The sequence below is a fragment of the Corvus kubaryi genome, unplaced genomic scaffold (assembly GCF_017639235.1).
Source record: "Corvus kubaryi isolate FWS band 111438036 unplaced genomic scaffold, C.kubaryi_AGA036_p1.0 68, whole genome shotgun sequence".
NCBI classification, from domain to species: Eukaryota; Metazoa; Chordata; class Aves; order Passeriformes; family Corvidae; genus Corvus; species Corvus kubaryi.
Genome location: NW_024582056.1, coordinates 11,773,951 through 11,785,424, shown reverse-complemented (window position 1 = coordinate 11,785,424; position 11,474 = coordinate 11,773,951). Strand labels below are relative to the sequence as shown.

Genomic DNA, 11,474 nt, shown 5'->3' with positions numbered 1-11,474 from the left:
GAACAGGTTGCCCAAAGAAGCCATGGATGCCCCATCCCAGCAGGTGTTCAAGGCCAGGTTGGATGGGGCTCTGAGGCACCTGGTCTAGTGGAAGGTGTCCCTGTCCATGGCAGGGGGGTTGGAACTAGATGATATTTAAGGTCCCTTCCAAACCATTCTATGATTCTAAGATGCCAGATAAGAGCAAGTGTGAGATCTGGTGCTGAGCAGGATATAAGCAAGACATCATCAGTATCTTTGAACCCTCTGAGAGTAGTAAATTTATTTAGAGAAAATGCTCTGATGATTTAGCAGAAGTGAAACAGAAAAATTCCCAGCTCTTCAGTACTCCCTAAAGTGACAATTTTGGGGAAGCTTTTCACATCCAGGATCTGGTAACCAATATAGTGAGCAAAAGGGAAAACATCTACCAAGGCAAACATTTTCCTCAGATGCTGAGACTATTTCAGCTGGGGTCTATTTAAAGACCTGTGTAACACATAGTACGAAAAAATGAAGTCAGCTGTCACTTGACAGCATGGGGTAAAAGCCAAAGCCTGAAAACACTGATTGATAACTAAGAAGAATACTAAAGTCTACTAAAAGAATAATCTTGAGCAAAGTCCTAGTAAATGCAACCTTGGTCCAGACAAAATCTCGTCCTTCCTGAAAATTTATGGCACTTTCTCTGCTACATCTATATATGTGCAGCCACAGGTATTCATAAGGGAGCAAGGCTCTCAACAAGAAGCTTTTCAGTTCTTCCTGCAGTCAATACCTTGAAGTGGTTAAAAAGAGGGCTCTTCACATTTTGCAGAGACATGCACCCTTCAGGTGCAGAGTCACAGAGTCTGCTGTCAGTCTCCATCCCTGAGTTCAGACACATAGTAGATCTTCAGTGGTCCTGCTATTCTCAGCTGAAGGTTGTGGGTTAAAGCTAAATCTATCCATCTCACAATTAGAAACACATAATTATGGACACCTTTATTTGCACTTAGATTTAAGGTAGAAGCCTATATAGTACATGCAAAGAACAACTCAATAATTTTTAAAACATTTCCGCAAGGGCTATTTTCAAAATTTACTAAACATTTTTTATATAGAAATACTTAAATACTTCGATGTTACCCAGTTGCTGGACATCCAGAAAATCTATTTTTAATTGCACAGCTTGCAAAGGCTTCTATAATTTTATGCATTAACTTTTATTACCAGTTCATCTAAAACATGCAGGTAGTAAAAAAGAAAAAGAGACTACTAAATGACCAGCATGTAAACAGCCTCAGCTCTGGGCCATAAATAAACATTTTCAGAGGGTAGCTGGCCACTGACAAGTGCCACTTCTAATCACATAGTTAACACTGAAAGGGAAAATAAACCCCAACAACACAACACTTCAACATGCTGTGTATGACCTTGATTCTTACCTTTCACATACTGAGAATACTCTCTTAGCTAGATTCAATCTATTTTGTATTCACACATTGCTAGCAGAATTATTTATAATAACAGACTTCTAAGAAAACAATTTCAGGTTCTTCTTATTAGACAATTATCATTAGCTACAAAGTATCAGATGACTACAACTTCTCAGCTAGAACATTACATGCATATTCCATTTGATTCGGCATAAATGTCACATGCTCCTTCACTCACATCTTCAGCTATAATTATTAAAGTCTTAAGAACCAGTTCTCAATAAAATCAACAAAAAAAAAAATGCCACAAGCTTTCACATTTTGTGGAAGGTGAATCACATTTCAAAATATTTTAGTCTGAGGGAAGCACTGAGGTTTTTTGGGGGTCTGGTTCTTGCATATAAGAAGGTAAGTAGAACAGGAATTAAGAGTGGTATAAAAATGATATACAGAATAAAGTTTGCATTTGTCTGTTTCAGCACAAGATAAGGATGAAAGTGTTTCTGATACTTTTCTTGAATTATGCACTACACTTTGCTATTAGCCAGCATTTATTGTACAATAAGAGGGTGAAAGGACTCCCGTTTGATCTTACCTTACATCACTGCACGTTAGAGGATCCCACCTTTTTCTGCTGGGCGCCTCATAGCCAGTTAATCCCAAGGCACTTCTTCAACTTGCCCATGGCACACACAGGCAGCAAAATTATGTATGTATGATGTTCTGTAGCTGGAATTGATGCCTTAGGTCTCAACTTTTATATTTTTCAAATCCTGTACTGCCTAGTGTGTAACTCTGAAGTTTCTTGTGGCCTGTTAGCTGCTGTTCTCTCATGATGGTTAGACATAACAAGCCTCTCTAGGTTTCCACATCAAGGACACCAAGCCCCAAAACGTGTAAACTAAAAGCCTCTGAAGGGGGGGCAAACTTGGGGTAATTACATCATAAACAGAGGTTATAATTGGAGAATTAATCCTGATATGCAAATGAACCAAACTTATAAAAGTGTGAAGAACCCAGGATCTAGGGTCCATCTTGAATATAGCCTTTTGACTGCCCAGGGTGTACCTTTGAAGGCTTTTCAAATAAATACCTACTTTTATTCTCTTACTCTTGTCTATTCTCTGTGTTTTAGGTGGCCACCTCAGGCATCAGAATAAATCAGTTGCACATGGAAATCTCACCTATCGACTTTTGGTTCTATAGCTTATATTTCCCTTTTTCTCCATTTGTATATAGTAGAAAGCAGATATGAACCTTTACCATAAGCTAAAGATGTGCATACACCTCTACAGTGCAGACTCTGATCATGGCTTTTACAGGGCCATTGTGAAAGGAGCCAGAATTTATCCCAGAACATAGTTCCATGTAACAATAAGCATGAAGGCACTACTGGAACAATATTACAGTGTGATAGAAAAATTTAATAACGAAGAAAGATGCTTTGATTTCTTTCAGTGATCCGTATCATTTTTCAGCATGGAGAATTCATCTGCTAAAACATTCAGCAGTACCTGGTCCGTGGATAGCAGCAGATTGCTGCTTTCTGTGCAAGAATGAGACAGCTGTGATTTCTGCTCAGTACCTGCTTCCCACTCCTATCGCACCTGCAACACCATCAGTTCTACCTGTAATGTAAGGATCTAATACACAACTCAGGAAACATTTTCTCTTTAGCTGTTGTAAGTCTGAGCTAGTCAGCTCTCAATCATTTCAAGTAAGATCTTTTTGCTGCTAGCTTTGATCTCCCTATTCTTAAGAAAGAAAAATTGAAAGTGCTGACATAAAAAGATTAGATCATATTAAACTGAATCAAAGAAAGTGTCAGCTTTACTATTTACTAGGAAAAGACCAGGAAAGCAATATCCTTACCTAAATTGGTTTTAGACAGATCTAGGAGTTGGGCAGTTCCAGTAAGAGTCAGATTCAGCTTCCAAATTTATGTGATTTCAGACCCCAGTCATTCAAATTTCACAAGGACAAGCAAGCTCAAAAGGCCCAATTCCCAATTCCTCTGCTGAAAATCATATTATACGTCTTGCACTACCCTGGACAAAATTTATCATCTCTGGTCACGACTGAACCAAACTAGAGAAATAAGTTCTTTCCAGAAGAAAAATCCGTACAGAAATTTAATATGGAGCCATATTCAAAGTGACACTTTGTGAGTTTTGCCATTCTGTCCAGTACTACTAACACCACTCCACCCCAAACACTAAGAGTGAACTTTAAACCAAAGTATCACAATGTGATACTTTGGTTTAAAGTTCACTCTTAGTGTTTATTTTAGGTCACATCATTCTATTACTGTATAAAAATTAAAAGAGGGCCTGAAACAATCTGCTCAAAGGATGGCCAAAGCCCTTCTTTTGACTTAGGCTGTGGAATAGTCCCTTAAAAGTATGAATATCATCTCCCCAGCTTTAGTGTTGAGTATTTCAGATATTCAGTCAATTTTATAATTTTGAGCTTAATTCTAGTTTATCATTCAGGGTAAAGGGCTTACTTTCATAGTCAGAGAAATTTCCAGCTGAAATAAAGTGAAATTTTCCTAACAAGAATCACACAAGAGAGGTATTGTTTAAAATCCTCAGCTGTGTTTGATTCCGAATCCAGAGGTGTTAAAAGAAGAGATATTTCTCCACTAATTACGAATTCAAGGATTCTTTCATCATGAATGTATAATTGACCTTTTCTGTCCAGACTCCTAGTTTAGTGATTTATTTTGATAAATAAATAAATAAATGAAACAAAAATCTTCAAAATACTTTTGTTGAAACTTGCATACTTTAGGAATGCCACAGGTTAAAGAAAGGGAAAATATCCTCTGAGACAGAACCTGGTACACTGGCACTCAATTAGATTTTGACCTTCTTCACCCATAAAGGTTTGGCAGACTGACGTTGTTTGCTACTTGCCTGAATTAAATTGGGTCTCCTGAGATGCATATGAAGTAATTTAAAAAAAGAAAAACACTGTTAACTGAATTTACTCAACCATCAATCTGAAGCAAACCTTATTTACTGTATTCATCTATTAAACTAATATAATCTTTCATATTTTAATCAGAAAAAAGTGACATTTAATTAGTCTTACACAGCCAAGCTTTGAAGAAGCTCCCCTATCTGAGCATTCAGCTAGGCTACCATTTTTCAGTCTCACCACAGTGAGTCGTGTATGCTTTTATGTTTCCCTTGGTCAAAGCAAACCACAGGATTGTTTTATTAATTCAACTGCCTGACACCCTTCCCCAGCAGGAATAAGGACTCTTTTCACAATTTCATACAAATCACACCTTTTGGCTCAACTGCCTCACACTGCAAGGACTGGCACCATCTCCTTTGCAAAATCCCTAAATTTCCTTGAGTACATTACATTTTTTTAAGGACTTGTGAGGGTTGAGACAGAGATATTAGTTTATAAAAACAAAACAAAACCCAAAGAAAATCAATCAGTCATAATATCAGCAATCTACAGGTGTAGCCATACCAGCAAAAAATAAAAAAAAAAAAGCCTGAAGCCCTTTGCAGAGCCACCACAAAAATAAAATCTACTGTGCACATGACTGCCACACCTTCCCTTCTATCGTTTTTCAGCTGAGTAAGAGCTACAGAAATGTTCTTCAGTGGAGTGGTTTCAGACTATGACTCAGAGATCTTTGGCTGCTCCTTGAACGCTCAGTTTCTTCCATCCTGAGGTGGTGTAATTAAGCAGGATACTTCAATTATGGCTTACTTCTGTATCTGCCCAAGTTTCCTGCCTCTGCCTTCTTTTTTCCTTCATGTCCCCTACTTCTTTCACACCCTGCTTTGTAAAATTGACCTTTTTTTGTTCTAACTGGGGACCTTAGAAACCTTCCACTCCTAGCCTCATGCAGAAATTAAAGATAACTGTTTTGACATCAAATATGGACATCCCATTGTGCTGTGGCATTTCTACCAGGGTGGTGGCTGTTGGGATTTAATGGTTCCGAGGTGCTTTGGATCTTCAGTAGCTTGGCAGAGTTCTGATATTATGCAGCAGGCTGTATATACCAAGCCATTCTCATGATAAAGCACTTTCATAAGCTCACTCACTCTGACCCATATGTACATGCAGAAAAAGCTTGTAAATCTTCAGGGTTTTATTTATTTTTCAAGGACTTAATTTCATCTTCATAGAAATAGGCAACCTGAATTCCTGATTTTCAAAAAAGCATAATGGGCCAAAGTAACATGAACAAATCAAGCCTCAATAAACAGTCTTTTGAGTCAGCTTGCAAAGCCTAAAACACAAATATATATTTTTTAATATTTCATCATTGTACAGAAGGGAATTACAGCATCAGCACTGCAACATTGGCCATTTAAAATCAAATTCTTCCATCTCCAAGTGAACTTCCCTCTCCCCTGACCACCCAAAATCATATTGCAGCAATTAACTTCTAAGTCACTGGTTCTACAGTTTGTTATTTGACAGCATAGTCCAGTAAAAGTGGCATGAGCTAATATCATAAGAGTTTCAAAGACTTGTTTTGGATGAGACAGTCACTTACTAAAAAAAGGAGTCATACTTTTTTTTCTCCAGGCACAATATGCAAGGACTTTTTATTCATTAAATTTTCATATTCAGCCTATACTTATTTTACACAAGTACAGGCTGAAAACTGTGGCCTTGTCTGAAGTATCTAACTTAATACATATTTATTGAGAAGTTTATTGGTCACTCTCTGAAAGTTTACCTTCTTTTCCTTTAACATTCCCATTAAACAGCATTTTGTCATTCTTTTTGAAAGAAAAGGAAACAAAAAGATGAGAAAAACAAAATAGGTCATTAAAAAGGTACTTCAGAATACTTCCAGCAGCAATCCGCAGGCTTAGGGGAAAGATCATTGTCAAGTATGATTTATGGAAACTTGTTAAATTTACTTAAGATAACTGGGAGGCAGACTAAGTTAGTACACTAATAACCTCTTTAGCATAAGGCCTTATGGAATACAGTGCATTCTTTATGAAATAAAAAGGCTAATTTAGCTTGTCATAACACAGAACTGAATTAACAGGGAAGTCGAAAGGCTCTCAATTTGTGTGATTAAATAAAAATATTGGGTGATAGCCAAGCTATTGCTACCATTCAATTGTTTTTTCTTGCCTTATCATGTAAAAATTAGATATTAAGTGTGCATGCAAGAAAGTACTATAGTCAAATGAATGCAGAGCCACCACCAAAAAAAAATCTACTATGCACGGACATTTCAGATCAGCCTTTTTTTTTCCTACATTAATTAGACCATTAGTATTTTTAAATTTCAGTTACATTAAGAAAGGATTATTTTTGGCAGATTTTTGGTCTGCATATAATCAGTTTCTTGCTTAAACAAGAGCTAGTACCATTCCTTCTAGCCTACAGAGGACTACTCAACTCTGCTTCTACTATTTGTTTCTTACACACGAATTGTTCACATTTGAAAAGTTATTGCATGCAACTTGTGTGTATATATGATCAAACTCACACACACACACAGGTGTTATGTTGAAGCTGTATCCCATTCTGAGCCTAGACTGGGACATGATCATGATGAACAACAGGAGATCCTTGTGAAGAATGCGAGACTCTTTGTTGTTGGGTAGCAAAATTAATGAATACCTGTAAGAAATGATAAAAAGTAGAATTTTCAAAACAACAGTACTTGAATCCAGACTTTGGTGATATAGGTGATGATATTTTTTAGCTGCCCTTCTAAGCTTTTTTGACAAAATAATTAATAACACATGTTGAGGGAAGCCCTCTAAAAACCTGTTTTACAAATTCTAGACATAATCCCTCTTGCCCTCTCCAGCTAAGACAGGGGTTGATAGATGATAAAAGTTATGGTAAAATGAGTTACTGAGATATGAAAATTACATTTTATGCACAATTAAATGGGAAACAATGGTTTTAATTGTCTTTGAATGACACACCTAAAGAATCTGAGTCTGTTGTTTCTGCCAATAAATATCACAGATGAGGGTGCAAATGTTTCAAGGTGAAAGCATACTTCTGATTCAACAACTAATGTGCCTCCTTGAATTTTTTTGGTTTTTTTTAAACACAGATCTTACTACAGAAATACTTGTTTCAGTTTTAATCACACAACTATTTGACAGCAAGGAATGTAGAGGGAAAAAAGGCTTTTCTTTATTCAAATGATCCTCTTCATGTGCAAACAAACTTGGGGTGCATTATAAGTGTGTTTGTTACTGTGAAGAACTATTTTCCTGTTTAAAACTGACTGACAGTCAGGGAGAAGAAGCAGTGGTAGGTGTCTGAGGTGATGCATCACTGTGAAAAATGGAGACAAAGTAAACCTGAGTGAACAATGCCTGAAGAAATAGGCTGAAATTATCTTACATGCAGTCATTCAGCGAATAGATCATTTGCAAGTAGTTAGTAGTCCAGCTCAGAGGAGAATACTTCAATAATGATTTGCACATGGGAAAAAGGAACAAGTTCACACCATCAATCATACAAAATTAATATTTTGACTAGATGTAACTCTCAGTTTGCAGAATGAATAACAAGCAGTTGCATATGAAGATGCTGTAACACATCACGATCACCCAGAAATCCCATGCTTGCCATCAATGTGTTCTTCCTTTTCTCACAATAGGATTTCATGGTCTTTAGCAGTCAGATCTCTTCTGTCTGTGCACTTAAAATTCTCAAAGGAAAATGTTCTGAAAGTCTAAAGTTTACCACTATTTACAGAGACTGGTTCAGCCTGTTCAAGGACATTAGTAAGATCCCAGCTTTTGGATTGTGGAGGTGGCAGTTCACAGTCCCTCCTTGTCATCCAACCAGATGCATCTAAGCACAGATTATGCTTGTGCACACTACAAGTGTGTGGCTTGCTGTGATGCTTTTACTAGCTCACCTCCAGTATAAAAGCAGTGTGAGACATGGAATTACTGTGTGACCTGAGATGGCCTGGAACTGCTGGAGTATTGCATATATTCAGGTGGCTCAGCAAATGGTATTCTACTACATCAATAAACATAATACACAGCACGTTTAGACAACAACAAAAAAAAGGCATAGTGGCTGAGAAAGTATGGGGGCTAGGAATAAAACAAAGAAAATTAATAAAATACCTGCTCTAATGTGGTTTGGCTAATGGAGTAGTGTTTGATTTGGAGAAAAGCTTTGTTATTCTCTAGGACTCTGAAGAGCTCTGCTAAGCATCCCTGACTTTGTGGTACGTGGTATTCGAGCAGATTAAGATGTTGCCCCTGAAAACAAGCAAAGATTATAAAACCAGATAAAAGTGAATGCACATTGTGATGAAGCTGCACTTGCTTATAATCAGTCTAACTTCAGTAGGCTCTCATTGCAGATTAATATGGAAAATACGAGCTTTTAAAAGAGAACATATTTTGTCTACATTCATGGCACAAAGAACAGTTCAGACTGAGAGCACAGATTTTGTGTGTATTCTGAAGTGACAGCTTGTTAATCTCATAAAAGAAATAAAACTTTAGGGAAATTTTAATCCAACAGACTAGTGCTGCTACGATGCAGTCTGGGAAAAGGCTGAGCATATACAGACACACAGCTGTCTGAGCTCAATACAGACTCATAAACATATACACAAAGATGTTCATATCTAAGATAGATATAGCTTTTCATGATTCTTTTCCTAAGCACAGTTAAAGACTTTGAGAGTATTTATGGAAATGTAATTGCTACATGTCTTTTATAAGGCTTTGTATTAAATCAAAGAATCTCAGTAAAGGCTGAGACTTATCAACTCTGGACCTTATCAGAAAGTAATCAAAGCAAATACTCTCAGTGAGTACACTATAGTCCTACTTCAGGTGAATACAAATTTGAGTTCAACTTCATCAATAATAAAAGCAAAAGGAAATTTCCACTCAGAGAAAAGGCCTTTCTATTTATGTTGCCTAAATGCCTGTATGGCATCACAAGTCCAATTTTTATGAAATGCCTAATAGAAAAATAAAAGGGATATTTATATGTACTTTATATCCAAACATGTAAATATCCAAACATGTACATACTGTTCTTACCAGCCCCAAATTAATCCTGCCATATACTACAACAAGGAGTTTTAGCTGTACCTTAAACCGTGTTCCGGGAAAGTGCAGTTGTAGACAATCCAAAATCATTCTTCCATAACTTATTTCTTTGCTAAGCCAAACCTTGACAGAATAACCATCTCCAAACCTGGGAATGAGACACAGAAACATAAATCCAAGAAGATGCCATGAAGACAAGAAGAACATTTGGTTCAATTGATTTTCCTGTGATTATATCAAATATCACGTATGCCTACTGCATTATCATTGTGATTTTACTATTATACTATTGACCTACAGAATTCCAATGAGAAAGTTGTTAAATTAATGATAACAGAGACAAAAAATGTGTTATGCCTAATTTTAGTTACTACAGTGTGTTTCACTATCCAATATACCTGATGTTACTTAAGGTACTTCTGTTAAGTAAACTATGCTTTAATTGCTTTGTTGCTTTGAGTGGTCAGTATAAAGCTATGAAGATTACCAATCATATACAGAAAAAGAAAAAAAAATCCTTTGACTTTTCTAATGAGAAAAATGGGTGTGTATCACTATTTTTCAAATCTGTTAACAAAACTGTGTGTCCAAAAGCAAGTTTCAGCAGTGTCAGTACAACGGTGTTTTACAGATATGCAAAGGCAAGTGTAGGGATATTTAGGGATACAGCAAAGTTAACAAATTTTCTTTGGCTCTATGACCATTCAATCTCTCTCAGAATAATTTAAGAAATTAACTTCTCTTTCTCAACACAAATGTGATAAAAGTTAAGTACAGGCAATCTAATCAACACTATCTTTTTTATTAGCTTTACTCACTGCTGATAGTTATTTGGGAAAGTTGCAATAAACCAGTGAACATTGAAATGACAACTGTGTTCTCATGCACATTTCTTAAGCAATGGACGTTGTGCTGCACCAGTCCCCAGACTGGGGTGCATGGGCAGAGCTGAGTAGAGGCATGGAGCAAAAAAGGGTTGTGCTGCACCCTTTCCCTCCTTTGCAGCTACATGTCCTCCTTCCTTTGGGCTCTCCTTCTTGGTTAATTGCTAGGGAAAAACACCAGCAGGAGCCACATCAGAAGAGCTTTCCACTGCCCCTGCTGTTCCCTGTTGCCAGTGAGCAATGGAAAGGCAGAGCTGAATGGGGGACAGGGAGCTTGGGCAGCACTGCCCATGTCCCCCCAGAAACCTGTCACTTCCTCTGTCTTCCCACTGACCACCACTCCCACATCCTTCATTCCAGCATAACTCCCTTTTCTTCATTCTCCAGTGTCTCAATCACTCATTGCCAAATCCTTTAGTCCAGTGGTTTGGTTCCTAATGATTACCTCTGTAATACACCCTTGTGCCAAAACCCTCCTCTACTGTGTCTTTCCTGTGTACAACTCATGATTCAGGGCAGCAGCTGGGTTAATTGGGTCTGACTGGTGAGAGGCACATTTTCATGTCATCAAAGCAGAGGATATATCACAGCACACTCTACAATGTTGCCCTATTCCAATACATAAAAGAATGTCTACAGATTATCAATCAAAAGGTAATAAAAGATAGAAAGAACTATTTTGAGATATATGCCCAGTTAAACCAGTGCATAAGTGACTCCCAGCAAAATATTCCACATGAAACACCACATGTTTCTCACCTATAAGTCTATTGCAATGTAAGGGCTTTAACTTTTATTTTGCATTGGGTCAGAACCTCTGTTGTTATAAGGGAATAGTCTGGATTTATTTAAGAGCACTGCAAGTTTCCACAATGAAAAAAAATAGACTGCAGTTTTATTTTATTGAGAATTTCACATGAATTCAAAATACAATTTCCAAGGATCTCAAAGAAAATCCCAATTTTTTGTGTAGCATAAAACAGTGGCAGCTTCTGCATAAAAATGAAAAGCCCTATTACAGATAAATGGGTGTAGAGTTTTTTAGCCTTTGGTTGGTTTGTGGGTTTTTTTGTGGGTTGTTTTTTTTGTTGTTGGGTTTTTTTCTTTGGTTGGGTTTTGGCTTATTTCTTATTGTAGTC

At 37.1% G+C, this 11,474-nt stretch overlaps 1 protein-coding gene across 1 annotated transcript in view; it reads right to left on the bottom strand.

The window, feature by feature from the left end:
- Positions 1–232: 232 nt before the first annotated feature.
- The window catches only part of ABCA13 (ATP binding cassette subfamily A member 13), a 179,713-nt gene continuing 168,471 nt past the window's right edge, over positions 233–11,474 (bottom strand). The window contains exons 53-55 of the mRNA XM_042048864.1: positions 9,494–9,599; positions 8,507–8,644; positions 233–7,022 (exon numbers count right to left, since the gene is read on the bottom strand). Coding sequence (XP_041904798.1) covers positions 6,933–7,022; positions 8,507–8,644; positions 9,494–9,599 — 334 coding nt within the window. The 3' untranslated portion in view covers positions 233–6,932. The remainder of the gene's footprint in view (positions 7,023–8,506; positions 8,645–9,493; positions 9,600–11,474) is intronic.